The sequence below is a fragment of the Ambystoma mexicanum genome, chromosome 8 (assembly GCF_040938575.1).
Source record: "Ambystoma mexicanum isolate Mex_15411 chromosome 8, UKY_AmexF1_1, whole genome shotgun sequence".
Lineage (NCBI taxonomy): Eukaryota > Metazoa > Chordata > Amphibia > Caudata > Ambystomatidae > Ambystoma > Ambystoma mexicanum.
In genome coordinates this window covers 844,721,106-844,736,671 of record NC_090929.1, presented here as the reverse complement: position 1 = coordinate 844,736,671, position 15,566 = coordinate 844,721,106, and the positions used below count along the sequence as shown (strand labels likewise).

The window sequence follows — 15,566 nt, the reverse complement described above, 5'->3', positions numbered from 1 at the left end:
ATATGTATTATATAGGTTCTAAAGAGGATGTGTTAAAGATGAGCAATATTTCGGGCTCGAGATGAAGATGTTCATGCTACAGAAATAATAAAGAAGTTATCAAGTAATTTTACAACTGTACAGATGCAGTAACACAAGTAGACAAAGTATTCTTAAAGGCTGGCTATGTAGTGAATAGATTGCAGTGATGCACCAACGTATATGCATAGGACATGTAAGGAATATGGATGATTGCACAACGCACTTTAGCAGAGCTAGATCCAGTGAAAAGAAAGGTTGTCGGTGTGTGGCAGTCACAAATCGAAAACTTAACCATGGAGGTGAATCAAACAAAGTCCTGGTTGGCCGAAGACCAGGATGTCGAGGCCACTATGGGCCTGAATGTTCGAGCAATGGTTACAGAACGCCTGAAAAGAACAAAACTACTGTCTTAGGTGAGGAGTGAGAACATTGAAGACATCAGAGGTTCATCATTTAATAGTATTTTAAATGCAGCAAGTCTCGCAAACATGGTCTGCAGCGTGGTTGGATGAAAATAGACACTGCGACGAGCTGTATCGAAACCAAGAAGAGTATGCCTATACTCCCGCATATTCTCGAGCTCAGAGAACATTTTTCAAGGCTAAGTTTAAAGCCTTAATTGACTGGCAGACGGCAAGGGTGATGATAAATGACATGCTAATTGGTGGGAAGCTATGGTTATGACCAGCCCACCAGCACCTGGATGTTAGCCTGCATGCTGCTTGCGTAGGTGGAATATTACAGAGGGGTAAGAGGTGCCAACCAATTATAAAGGGCCACGTATCAAAGAGCCCTATAGTTTGTATAACCAATGGGACATTGTGTATTTAGTGACGTTCATAGAAACCTGCATTTGAGGAGGGCTTAATTGCCCCACCTGATGTTAGAGACCCAATCACCTTCCATGACTAGTATGGAATGTATACCTTAGATGTTCCCTGTAAGCCTATCACCTTCCCAAGTAGGTTTTTGTAGTTTGCCACGTAGATTGACGTCAATGATGACGAGCTTTTAGTATATAAGTTGTTTTTTTCATGACATGCATTGAGTGTCAACATTGAGCGAGTTTGTTGATGTTTGTTTTAACTCTGTTTTTTAGATAATTGATATTAAAACAGATGCACTTTGCCAACTTCCTGAGTCAGCTTGATTATTGATGGTTGAGTACATTCTGCATCTCCATCCATCTCAAAGTATTGATACCTCATCTCAGAGGGCTGGGTCGGACACCCCAGTTCAGTTTCACAAAATATTGACATCACTTTCACAACCTGACACATTTATTGGGTTTATTAAAATCAACTTAAATGAACATTCTTTCCTTATGAAAAACTCTCCTACTTGAGCTCATAATGACAATTGCTGTTTTTTTTTTTTTTGATAATAGATGGTGCTCATAAGCATTATAGTACAGATAGGTGGAATGGCGTATGAGGAGACACACACAATTTATAGGTGTTGTTTGGTCATTTGACCACCCATGCCAATACTAATCCCTATGGTCATTCCCACCCACTTAATACGCCCCTCTGCCCAAACACATTCTCCTGGGATCTCTTTCATCTAGCTTCTTCAAGCCTTAACATCAAACTTTGGGGTCAAAGTGCCTGCCAAGTTTTTTGAAACCAGTCTTCTGAGAGTTACTGACTTACTTGGAGGTGTAAAAGTGCTACTGGCATGATAAAAATGTCAACCAGGTCTGCCTTCAGCTACACGATTTATAAGCACTATGCGTGTCCTTCACTAAAGTCCTATTAAAAACAACCATTTACAAAGCCAACATTTGTGGCCTGTGTATAAATAAGTATTAGGTATTTGTCAGGCATTGCTATTGTATGCCCAGACATCCGCACCAGTTTCCAGCTGCTACCAACGATGGTCAGTATACCAGTATAGAAGCACCTTGCAAATGCCTTTCCATGCCTACACAAAAGCCAAACTTTTTCCATTGCCAATGCTTGTTTAATAGTGTCCTTGTGACAGCTAAATATCTCATGTGCTACTATTAACCAATTTGGTGGTGCTTATTTGAATGACCTCAGAAGGTTTTGACTTTGTGACCTTCAGATTGGGCATAACCCACCATCACATTGTACAGACTAACATATGGACATTCCTATTGAACACTTAGGAGGATATGACCATCTGCAGAAACGCAGCAGAGACTTTAAAGTGTCGATGCTAAATCTGGCCTTCTGATTTCTTTAACGGTGCTTCTTTTGCTCTAACCCAGTAACATTTAGAACCACTTCAGAGCGTATTTGGTCTGTTGGGTTAGTGGGGCGCCATTTGGGCCTGTTTCTTGTCTGCTCTGTCCAAATGCCTCAATGCCCCCTGTCCGGCAACACTGAGATGACCAGAAGCCGTGCAATCGCAGATGCTCCATGATATTAGCCAGTAATGAGACAATTCTGCTCAGCTATTAGTCCTGGTAAATGAGTGCAATTTTAGTTTGTTCTTTTAGTGTAGCATGTAAGGTTCTGGCTCTTGATAACAATATATGGGTGTGTGGTCTGGTGGTCCCACCAACCAACCTTGGTTTAAGGTTTTGGTACTTAAACACAGTTGTCATTTCTTTGCAGAATCTCTGGTAGTTTGATTGGTCCATAACCTTGCACGAATTCCCCTTTGTCACTGCACCCATTCACTACTGATATACATTTGGGAAAATGAGGCATGGGACATAAAGTGATTCCCTCAAGATCATGGGGTACCTATGTAACACTAGGAGAAAAGTACCCAGATCAACATAAATTCATGAATAACATAATGAAACGACTTTTTCAGCCAAGGAATGTTTAAAAATGTGTGCGAAATTGTTTCAAACAGATCCCTTCCAGGATGCTGCCATTTTATGTGCTATGGGTCAGCGTCCATGGCTGTGCCGTGAAGTCCAGTTTATCCTAACCCTCACATTGCATTTAATTTGATTTAAAGAGGGAGCACTACTTCAGAGATTGCATGTCACTCTCGCACAGGTATTCAATAGTGCCTAACTCTTGCATTCTGTAAGAGATAATCCTTATTTTCAAACACAGTTTGTGCATTCTTATGGTTAATACATGTCACGTGGGTATTGGTAAATAAATTTCTGATGTTTGTTAATCTGCTTAGAATCACATGCTGTGCATAGGTCCGACATCCAGTGGTCACTGCGGAGTATTGCATTTTGTTTTTCGTAGTCGAAAAGGGGACGGCGACAAGGCTTGTCTGAAACACTATCCCTATAGTGACGTGCGTTGTACCCACAATCCCTCACGCGTCGAGGTCCCTCAGATTGTTTTTTTCCGCCCAGCTTCTGGTCGCCTTCACGCGGAGCTCCTCGAGAGACATTGCAACTCCTCGACCTTTGGTCGTTTTTTCTCTAATATTAATAATCCCTCCCTCGACGCAGTTGTAAGCTGTTCTCCGCCGAAAAGAATCTTCGACGGAGGGTCGAGCGGAAGAAATCCTTCGGCGCTGCCGAACACGTGGCCTGGCCTCGCAGGCCATATACAGTAGGGAGAGTGGGGTCGTGGGACATCTCTGGGTCTTTTCTGAGAATGCCTTTCCCTTTCCCCTTCCTTTCCCTTGGGGTGTTTATCGCGATTTATTGCCTCGGCTATGGAGAGGACACCGTTTAGGTTTTGCCCACTTTGTAAAGGCAAATTCACTTGGAAGGACAAGCACTCACGGTGTAACCGCTGCTTGCCCCTCGATCACAAGGAGGAAAGGTGCGCGGCTTGTCGGCTTCTTAAGCCTAAAACTCTAAAAGACCGAAGGGTTAAAAGGTGGGCGGCCTACGCGATGTCGAAGGCCGAAGGTTCACCCGCCGCTGCTACCACCGACAGTGACGAGGAACGCGATAACACGACCTCCGCTACGGAAGTCGAAACCCCCTCTAAGGAGCGCTTACGCGCTTCGTCGTCTGTCCCCGGCCCCGACGGGCTCGGCTCACGCCCTGCTTATGGGGATGAACACCCCGGCGACACAGACGCACACAAAGATCCACATAAACACACAACCCACGGCTCTTCTTCGACGAAGTCGAAAAGACCTTCGGCGCCCAAGGAGACGCAGGTTCCACCGGCGGCCTCCTCGGACCGTTCGGGTTCGAAGCCCCTCTCGCAACCGCAGCCGCGACCTGCGACTGGGCTTTCGGCAAACAAGGGCGCTGCCACCAAACCATCGGCCGGTGCGCATCAACTGAAAGCGCAGACCGCCGTAGAGCGTTCGATACCCATAGCGTCGAAAACTCAAGCTTCCGCCGACAAACGAGTCGCCGACAAGCGAGTCGCCGATAGCTTAGCAAGGATCGCTGTAGCCGACGCCCAAAAGCGTACGCCGAAGATTACGTCGAGCGTTACGCATAAGTTAAAGGATACGCCGAAAAAGCCCGAAGGGAAGCAGGGACTACCCCCTTCAGTCAGGGAGTCTCCCGACACACCTGAAGGTTTTTCGGAGGGCGACGGGACACTTTCCTCGACGCTTTGGGAGAGGTCGAGCCATTTCGAGTTAGATAACCCTATGTTTCCCCCGCCAGACCGCTCTGGGGTACCCCATGAAACAATGGAAAGACTCCACCTCTGTATGGAGAGGATGGAAAGGTTCATGAGCACCCAGGCCTCTCAAACTCACAAGAGGACCAGAGAAGGGCCTCAGGAGGACCCCAGGGCCAAAAATCCGAGGCTAGTCGATCCCCAGCTGGACACAGCCTCAGACTTCCAAGATGTATATGACCTCACTGGGGAGGAACAAGACTTCGAGGAAGAAGATGATTTCATGGACAATGAAGAACAGAACCAGGAGGAATGTCTGGAAGACAGAACAGACATTATAGAAGAAGGCTTCGGGGTTAACCCAGAAGAGGGACCTTCACACCCCTGGCAATCACCATCAGTGTATTCCGACACTGATGTCCTAAACCTAACTCCTCCGGACAATTCTCCAGTTAGGAACACGTCTCCAATTGACGATCAGCCCACGTTCAATGCACTGTTGCGCAAAGCAGCAGCGCATTTCGAACTCGACACCGGGGAACTCTCTCCAGAATTGGACTTTGTAGAAAGAGTGATTAAAGAAAAACCCCCGGTCAGCCAGACCATTCCACTCCTCGCTTCAGTGAAGAGAAGGATCATACCTTCGCTGTCCACTCCCGCAATGATCAGAGGGGTCAATCCACGGATTGAAAAACTTTTCACTCCTTCACCCTCAGACCCCCTCTACATTAGGGGAAATTCCATTCCGGATTCCCTAGTGGTATCTAATACTAGAAAGAGGGCAGGGGTACCACTTTCCACCAGTGAGGCACCCCCTGACAAGGAGGGCAAGAGGCTATATGCCCTTGCAAAAAGAGTTACTTCCTCGGCTGCCTTCTCAGCAAGAATTGCCAACAACAATTCCTTGCTTGCAAGCTACGCAGACGCGCAGTGGGCCAAACTGCGAAAAGACGCCGAGGAAGCACCGGAGCCTTTACGTACGCGCCTACTGTCAACTATTGGCGAAGGAACCCAAGTGAACCAGAGCATTGTTAAAAACTCTCTGGACGCGGCAGAAACAGCAGGACGTTCCTTGGTACAAGGAATACTCCTAAAGCGCCATGTATGGCTGCGCAACTCAGGCTTTAAACCAGAGACACAGGCGTCTTTGATAAATAAACCTGTCGAGGACGCTAACCTCTTCGGAAAAGCGGTAGATGAAGCCCTAGAGATGGCTAAAAAAGAGTTCGACACTATCAAGACTCTTGACCAAATCTCTAAGCCCACTACCAGGCGCGGCTATGGCAACAAACGCTTTTTTCGTGGCCAACGCCAACAACAACAACAAAATCAACATCAGCAATACCCTGCCACCAATTACCAAACCAATAGTGGGCAGTACAGCCAAAGAGGCCAACGCCGGGGCAAAGGGAGGGGTCGGGGATCCACCCCCAGAGGCTCCCAAGCCCCCAACAACTCCAAGTGACGCGAAGATTCGCGTCCCCTCCCATGCAACACCGGTCGGGGGCCGGATAACATCCTTTCTTCCTGCATGGGAGGAGATAACGTCAGACCGTTGGGTACTGTCCACCGTAGCCCACGGATACTGTATCGAATTCAACAGTTCCCCATCCTACAGACCCCCGAGGGGACGTCGCATGACACCGGAACATCTTGCCATCCTTCTCCAAGAAGTACAACAACTGCTGGAAAAAGGAGCCATAGAGGTTGTGCCTCTATCTCAGGTAACGGAAGGTATTTATTCAGTGTACTTCCTTGTACCCAAAAAGTATCTAACCATGCGCCCTGTATTAGATCTGCGCCCAGCGAACAAGTTTATCAAACCCCAAAAGTTTCGTATGGTAACCTTACAGGAAGTAATCCCACTGCTTTCTCAGGGAGATTACATGACAACATTGGACATGAAAGATGCATACTTTCATATTTTAATGTTGCCAGCGCACAGAAAATACCTCAGGTTCATGATAGAGGGCAAACACTACCAGTTCAAAGTGCTACCCTTCGGCATAGCATCAGCACCAAGGGTATTCACGAAGGTGCTGGCAGTGGCAGCGGCCCACCTGCGCAGGTTGTCCATCCCAGTTTACCCTTACCTCGACGACTGGCTCATAACAGGGGATTCTTACGAAACATGCTTCTCCAATACCCAAAAGACAGTAGACCTTTTGTTCCAGTTGGGCTTCTCCATCAACGAAAAGAAGTCCAGTTTAGACCCCAGTCAAATCAAGCAATTCCTAGGGGCTCTAATTCAAACAAAGGACGGCCTCGTCTTCCCCTCCAAAGAGAGGGTCCAAAACATGCTGTTTCAAATCCCTCAATATGTAACCGGTCGAGAGGTGACGGTACGCAAAGCAATGCGCTTGCTAGGAATGATGGCGTTGTGTATTTATTTGGTACCTCACGCGCGCCTGCGCATTGCGCCCAATGCAAGAGTGGCTCAACAGCCAGTGGTGTCAGGCCAGCGGACTATGGGAGGATCTAGTTGTGGTCTCGCAGGCCTTAGTTCTCTCGCTACGGTGGTGGACAAAGGAAAACATGGAAAAAGGGAAACCCTTTGCCACACCCGCGGCGGAAGCCACTCTAACCACAGACGCATCCCTCACAGGATGGGGGGCGCACCTATCCCATCAGACTGCTCACGGAGTGTGGACTCCGAACGTAGCATCCAAACACATAAATCTACTGGAGCTACTAGCTGTGTTCAAGGCGCTAAGAGCCTTCCAGGAACACCTACAAGGCAAAACAGTAATGGTCCTTACAGACAGCACCACAGCCATGTACTACATCAACAAGCAAGGGGGCACCCACTCTCCAGGCCTGTCCAAGCTGGCTCAGAATATATGGAAGTGGGCTCTCAAACAGGACATGTTCCTACTATCACTACATGTACCCGGGGAACTCAATCTGCTAGCAGACAGTCTCAGCAGAAATTTCCCCCTGCCCAAAGAGTACGAATGGCGCCTGCACGAAGACATCGTCTTCGATGTCTTCACACAATGGGGATTCCCAGAAATAGACCTGTTCGCAACCCTGGAAAACTCACAATGCCTAAGTTACGCCTCCAGGTACCCCCAGAACCAATCCACGGGGAACGGTCTGTCGATGCAATGGTCAGGGAAATTGGTTTACGCTTTTCCCCCGACTCCCCTTCTCAACAAAGTGGTGCACAAGATGCACCAGGAACAAGTGACCATGATACTAGTGGCCCCATTGTGGGCACGACAACCATGGTTCGCTCACTTGATGGAGATGTCTCTATCCCCCCCAGTAAAACTCCCCTGCCCGTACAACATGCTGTCTCAGGACAAAGGCAGGACTCTGCATCCATGCCCCCAGAACATAAACTTAGCAGCTTGGCTCCTGAGATCATAGAGTTCGGACATCTACAACTCCCGCAAAGATGCATGGACATCCTCAGGGAAGCCCGAAAACCGAACACTCGCCACTGCTATTCTAGCAAGTGGAAAAGATTTGTCATCTGGTGCAGGAGTAAAAGCATCAACCCTATTGACTGCTCTCCCACACATGTGGTCCTTTACGTGACCCACCTATTGGATTCAGGTCTAGTGTTTAACTCCATTAAAGTCCACCTAGCTGCACTTTCTGCATACACCACTTCCCAACTCAAAGTGTCGTGGTGGAGGATCCCTGTTATAAAGGCCTTCATGGAGGGAGTAAAGAGGATACACCCCCCGATAGCTGACCCAGCTCCCGGATGGGACCTTAATGTGGTACTTACCAGACTCATGGGCTCTCCATTCGAACCCATGCACAAAGCATCTCTTAAAAACCTCACGCTTAAGACTGCTTTTTTAATAGCTATCACCTCCATCAGGAGAGTAAGTGAACTTCAGGCTCTTTCTATTCTAGACCCCTTCGTTACAGTTCACAAAGATAAAGTGGTTCTACGCACTCACCCTAGATTTGCTCCGAAATTTATTTCTAAATTCCACGTAAACCAATCTATAGAACTACCAACGTTCTTTCAAAATCCTTCCAATTTGGGAGAAAGGACTCTGCACACACTAGATGTACGCAGAGCGGTCATGTTCTACATGGAAAGAACCAGACCACTGAGGAAGACTAATCAGTTCTTCGTCTCGGTGGCAGCAGGAAGAGAAGGAGATGCAGTTTCAAAATCCACTATTTCTAGATGGATTGTTCAATGCATCACTCTCTGCTATACTCTTGCTAAGAGAGAACTGCCCTTTAGGCCAAGAGCACACTCTACTCGAGGCACGGGGGCATCCATAGCATTCATTGGAAATGTTCCCCTTGAGTCCATCTGCAAAGCGGCTACCTGGAGTTTTGTGCACACCTTTACAAAACACTACTGTCTAGATACACACTCTAGATCTGACTCCCAGGTGGGACAGGCAGTATTACGACACCTTTTCTCTACTGTTCCTTCTCATAACCCACCGCCAACTCCGGGTACTGCTCGCTAGTCTATGCACAGCATGTGATTCTAAGCAGATTAACAAACATCAGAAGAGAATGCATTACTTACCGTAAAAGCATTTCTGATGATTGTATCTGCTTAGATTCACATGCGCCCGCCCTTCCTCCCCGCTCGGATGGAAGGAACATAGACTTCCTTTATATATCTCTCTCTTTTCTGTACTCACTCACGTCTAGAAGGCTCCCTCAGGGCAGAAAAATACAAACAGAGGGACCTCGACGCGTGAGGGATTGTGGGTACAACGCACGTCACTATAGGGATAGTGTTTCAGACACGCCTTGTCGACGTCCCCTTTTCGACTACGAAAAACAAAATGCAATACTCCGCAGTGACCACTGGATGTCGGACCTATGCACAGCATGTGAATCTAAGCAGATACAATCATCAGAAATGCTTTTACGGTAAGTAATGCATTCTCATGTTCAATAAAAAAATGGCTGCTGGGTAGCCACACACAAACACCCTGACAACCCCCAAGATGCCATTAAAAAATGATGAAGACTGCACACTGCACTTCTTGGATATCTCTTAACAATAAGTATCTGTTGTGGTTGTAATAACATAATCCATCACCTATCTAAACATCTTCAGTGGTTTTGGGAAAGGGTGTCTGTCAGGACCTTCGATAGTAGTCATGCTGGATCAATGTGCCTGTGTGTTGAACTTCAATTACCACAATTTGCCCACATCTGTATACTTTGTCATATCAACTTAATTTGTGTCTAAGTAGGTGTGTGTGTGTGTTTGTGTGTGTGTGGTATCATCATGTCAAATTTCCGTGTGCCTAAGCAGGTGTGTGTCACCCACAATACGCGCAGCTGTTCAACAGATACATGGCCTATTTTCCGCAGAATTGTAATTGATTAGCCAGAGATAAAATGAGGAGAGCAAACCCGGTGTTAAATGTGAGAAAATTACTTACATTGCTTCCAGTAATACAATGGGCAAAGCCTATTGTGGTACACAAAAGCCATGAATCCGCTGTAAACACGAGATATGCATGCCTATTATATTGTGGCTATGTTCAGGTACTCAACCTTCATACAACAAAGACTTAAGATTATGGAACAGAATGGTGGATTTTAGTTCTGATGCAATGGTAACCAAAAGAGAAGCCCAAACAGCCCCTGCCAAATCCAATAGTGTTTGTTTTTGGATAGATATTGTATAATCAATGTCCAGGCATTGCCTTCATATAGCCAGGTACTAACAGCCTTTTCCAGATATTACCATCATATGGACAGGTAAGTACCATCATTTTTCAGGTATTGCCCTGATATGCTCTGGTAGGCACACAATTTGCAGTAATGCAGTATATATAGTCCCTTCCATGCCTTGAACCAATATAATAAGTAAAGAGTGTCCGAACTGCAAATAAATCCAAACGCTATATATAAGACAGCAGCAGGTAGCAGAGAGAGATTTAGTTCTTTACTGCTGTAAAGAAACTGGCAGAGTATGGAATCGTACATCATACAGAAAGCTGGTGTCTTCCTAGCCGAACATCCCTTGACCTTGGGCTTGTTGCAAGCAACACCACATCTACTGCTTGAACAATTCCAATTTCCCCCACCATGCGACAGTCCGAGCCAGTGGCAGATCACTCCACCATGCGACAGTCCGAGCCAGTGGTAGATCACTCCACCATGCGACAGTCCGAGCCAGTGGTAGATCACTCCACCATAGACAGTCCGAGCCAGTGGTAGATCACTCCACCATGCGACAGTCCGAGCCAGTGGTAGATCACTCCTCCATAGACAGACCGAGCCAGTGGTAGATCACTCCACCATGCGACAGTCCGAGCCAGTGGTAGATCACTCCACCATAGACAGTCCGTCACTGCCTGGTAACTCATATCCCACGTGACATTTCCTCTGATTCTGATGTGTATTTCCTTATTCTTATCTTTTACCTTTTATATATTTTTTCTGTCACCTCGAATTGTCTTTGAACTTGGTTTGCTTGTGATGACTCAATTAATTTGACAAGTTGGATGATGTTACATTGTGACTGGCAAAAATGTGTTGCTTGTATTTGTATTTGTATTTTCTTTATATAGTGCGCCAAGCCCTTAGGCATCTGGGCGCATTTCTTACAGTTACATAGAGTAGGAATTTACACTGTAATTTCTACTCTGGATTTGATATGGTTCATTGGCATATGACGAATTGGGTCATAATGTATTGATCTGTGTTTCTTTTTGTAATCAAAAATGTATTTTATGTTGCTTATGTTGTAATAATGTATATGGATTATTGGTTCATGCTGATGGATATGTTTGAAAATAATATGTACAGCCTAGAGGAAGACCGTGAAGGTGGAAACAACACGTGTTGGCTGGGTGTTTCAATGCAGTAATATTGTACACTAGACTCAGGGCCCTCAATTGTGATAGTAGATCAACATTCAGCTAATCAGCGCAGTGTGACAGTGCATAAATCTAACCTATTCTTATGTGATGCATCACATTTTGCCACTTTGCAGGGCATCACAGCCCTACTTTCTTGTGGGTTCTATGTTCATTAATCCCCAGTATTTTTTTCGCTGCATTTGTTGCCAAAATGTTTTGCCCGAAAACCCTATTCCCTGCCCCCACACTACCCCTTACATGCCCTTACCGCCCACCTATATTTATCGATGTTTTTTCAGGCAAAATGGTTCCGCAAAAAATGCAGCAAAAAAAAAACCGGGTGATGAATGAAGGTCGTATGTTCTTGTGGTCTAGTACAATTTGTGCCAACCAATCGTAGCTTCTCGCAGCATAGCCAGTCCATATCTGTAAACATGGATGTAGCTTTGCTCTCTTAGGGGCAAACTTGACACTCAATTTGAGGCTCAGCTTGCCTAATAAATCGTGGAGTAAGTAGATCGGCTGAAGTAAACATTCTGCATTCTTCTCTTTTTGTCTTGTAGGTAAGTTTTCCTTCTACTTTCTGATTGCTGTCGTGGTGTTGTCAAGTAAGCTCTGCACTGGCTAATAGAGAGAACATGGCAGAGTTCCATAGAGTGGAAACATCCTTTGTACGCACATAGATGTCATCATACGCCCGCTGGCATACAGGTAAGGCTATGTTCAGCAAGCTGGCATCTGGAACTGATCGACTCTACCACCATGTGTAATATGTAGCCAAAAACTCACCCGCTTCTACTGCACCTTTCATTTACCTCCATAGCACTCACCTGTTCTATCTTTCATGGGTGAGTGAGGGCATACACAGTGCACGATTCAGCCCCACCTGGTTTTGAGTGAACACAGGATGGGGTCATACATTGGGTGACAATGTGTGTTGCTTTCTGTGATGAAATTAAAACTGCCCTACAGGAATACAGGGGTAAGTAGTGGTTTCAGTATAGGGTCTTGAATTGGATGGCAACCTGTGTTAATGGGGTTACTGTTGGTGCTCTTGTTCAGAGGAGAATTGCCTAGCATTTCAGTGCTGGACTGCCCCAGGGCAGGACACAGACTGATATGTTTGGGATATTTCTTCTCTGTGAACGATAGTGAGCTAAAGACTTTAGGTAAGGCTTTTGTAACCAGGACTCATGTCTGGCAGAGAGTCTCCCAGGACACCCCTTGTTATTTTAACCTTTGTTAATGCCCAGCAGTAATACAGGGATGACTAGTGATTTCTAAATTCCTACTCTACCCTACACTACTAACTGAACATCAGTGAACCCAATCATAAAGGTGAAACAAACACAACATGAGTGGTGCACCTCCTTTGTCTCTTAAGGTAGCATGGGCTGAGGGCAGGCTCAACTCTTCAACAGGGATGTACGGCAACAAGTAAGCATCCAAAATAAATGTGGGCACAGTAAGTACCAATATAAAAAATAATAGTCCAATGAACGTTCTATAACAATAAGACCTTAATTACACTAAAGGACAGGTAAACTATTAAAACATGAACAACTCATGCCTGTAAGGAAATATGCAGTGAATGCAGACTTTGGAAGAAAGTGTCCCTCTGGGTATTGACAAACGGGTCTGCAGGTAATTTCAATCAATCCTAATTTCAATCTTAAAACAAACTGTGGCCAAATATTAAAAATACCTATACCTACATGGTGTCCATTCCAAGATAGAGCCTTTTATTATACTGTGGTGTTAACACTCGATCCGGTGGGCCGGCCAGGTATTAAAGCCATTAGCATCCAAGACTAAGTGGCAACCCCGGGGTGCGCGGCGTCCCGTTGTAGGAAGGAAAAACCTTTACCAACATGTTCACCATGGAAAGAGATCCATAGCGGTCGTTCGGAGCAGAGTGGAAGGTGCGGCTGCGGTGGTGAGTGCCACCGCAAAAGGATAAGTTTGTGGGCAGGGGGATTACAAATATAAAAAAGAGAACTGGAGAGGGGTGTGGGAAGATGATGGCGGGAGGAGCCGGCTGTCAGGCGGCTTGGAATGCGGGATTACACCAGTGGTTCAAGCCTGCGTTCCTAGCCATCTGATTGATTGGCTCCCCCCTGCTGGGTGGTAATGTTTCTTGCAACGCACTGTTACATAACACTCCTGCACAAACAAAAGACAGCAAATTGTCTGACCACCAAACAATAGGTTTTTGCTACAAATGAAAAGGGATACTGGGTGGCTTTGTAAACTCTTGTTAAATTGTTAAAGATTTGAGGAATGGAGAGGGCAATAATTGCTGGGGAAAACCTCAGCTGGTTGAGCGCTTACTGCTGCGATCTGCATTTGATCTGCAGGTCGAAGGTTAAATCCTATCTAGGCTGCCTGAGCCTTTCAACCTTCCAAGGTCGAAAAATGAGTGCCATGGTTGGGTGATAATAATTGTGTGTAAATATTCTATGTACAGCGCTTTGGCGAAAGCGCTATATAAATAGCACATTATTATTAATTTAAAAGGCTGACAGTTCTTCCGTGTGCATTGCTGAAGGCTCCTTTCAAGCTCTCGGATAAAGATGAAATAACATGTTCAGGGCGCAGCTCTAATGGGGAATGTTGCACTGTTAAACTTTAGCAATGAGTTTTGCCTTAATCTACCAGATCCCAAAATCGGACTCACTGGTTTAACAGGGGCCCCACAATCCCCACGTTGCAGGGGCCTTCACCACCACATGTCCTGGGAAGGGGGACCCCTTGGACGTTAAAATTTTATTTTTTATTTTTATAGTCACTCTGCCTTTATACGTAAGCACTGGGACAGACCAGTGGGTGGGAGGGAGAGGGGATTGTGTGGGGAGGTAGGGCGGAATGGGGATTGTGCAATACATTGAAATGATCATCCATGTCCATGCTAAGCAGGCATGATATGTGGTAATAGTGGCTGGTGTAGCCAGTCAAGTCATTTCTCAGTTTGGCTTGACTTTTTTTTAACAGGCATCTCTGATAAAGCAGTCCTGCTAAGTGTAATTGCCTGGCTAGACTGGCATTTGTGTGCTACCAGTCTAGCCATTTTTTTACTGTGGCATTGTATATTTTCTGGGCATCTGTGATGAAATAACCATGATAAGTGTCATTGCTTTGACTTGCATTTTGATGCAACAAGTCTAGGTATGTCTAAATGTGGCCTGGCATGATTTACTGTAATATGTAATTACGTGTCTAGACTGGTCTACATTGTGCAACCAGTTGGACATGTTTTCATTGTGGCATGGCATTTTTAATAGGAAAGGATTATATTAATTAAAGCATGAATGTTCCTGTGCACTTTTGGTGACTTGCATGTATTGGATTTTTGGATTGGTGTTACCCTACAAAACAATTGCAAATGCTCTGACCTTTTAGCCATTTTTTCTCAGAAAGTGTGCTGCATAATGCATTAAAAAACATATTTATATCTTTCTCCTAGAACAGTGTGCAGCGTGCCCCTGCAGAAGCACATTTGTGTGAATTGCTCAAGCGTGGTAATATAGGCCAGCCCTGCGTGTGGCGCGACCTGTCATTTGTTGCAGAGTTTGGGGGGTCCCTCAGTTTAGCTCCCACAGAGCCCACACATGTTGTGTTACGCCACTGATAAGGCTTCTATACTATATCAGTTTTCAGCTGCCAATCTGTGTAAATGGCAACAAGTGTAACATTGCTGGGTCCTAGAGTGCTTCATGTAACATGACCCCTAACTAAAAGCTGAACAAATGTCGTCAACACATGATGAGCAAAGGAAAAAAAAAGATACTGGCCTACCCGGCGAGATGACAACTTTAAGACCGCTTCAGCTTTATTTCCAGGCCACATGCTGCTGACACAGTTCTCATCGTTTTTATTTGCTGCTGTTGCTGCTGCACAGGCCTGAGAAAATGAGGGGCACTCCATCAAAATCCCGAGGACTAGCGTGAGCTCGCAAAGCGGGATTTCTTGGCAGGGCGGTATTTATGATGATCATTACTGATGGAGATAATAACTCGTCGAGCTGCGAGCACGCGTGTGTGCATTTCTCCTTCCCCAGGAGTGCGATCGTGCACAAATATGTGCGTCGATGTGTCTAGACCCCCGAGGCGCGCTTGGGAATGGCGGATTCGCCCTCCCATGCGTTGCTTTTCTTTTTAAGGGAAGACATGAAAACACGCATGGTCATGCACGGCAGACGGGTGTAGCGTGTGGCCGTTAAAGTAGCAGTGCTACTTGAAAATGTTTATAAACACTG

General features: G+C 45.9%; 1 protein-coding gene across 3 annotated transcripts in view; it reads left to right on the top strand.

Annotated features, from left to right (window-relative positions):
* The window catches only part of UNC5B (unc-5 netrin receptor B), a 427,137-nt gene that overhangs the window by 172,589 nt on the left and 238,982 nt on the right, over positions 1–15,566 (top strand). Inside the window, exon 1 of one of the 3 annotated variants that reach the window (XM_069610732.1) lies at positions 11,910–12,022. The exons of the other annotated variants lie outside the window; for them this stretch is intronic. Coding sequence (XP_069466833.1) covers positions 11,995–12,022 — 28 coding nt within the window. The 5' untranslated portion in view covers positions 11,910–11,994. Of the gene's footprint in view, positions 1–11,909; positions 12,023–15,566 lie in introns of those variants that run through there. 3 annotated transcript variants of the gene reach the window in all.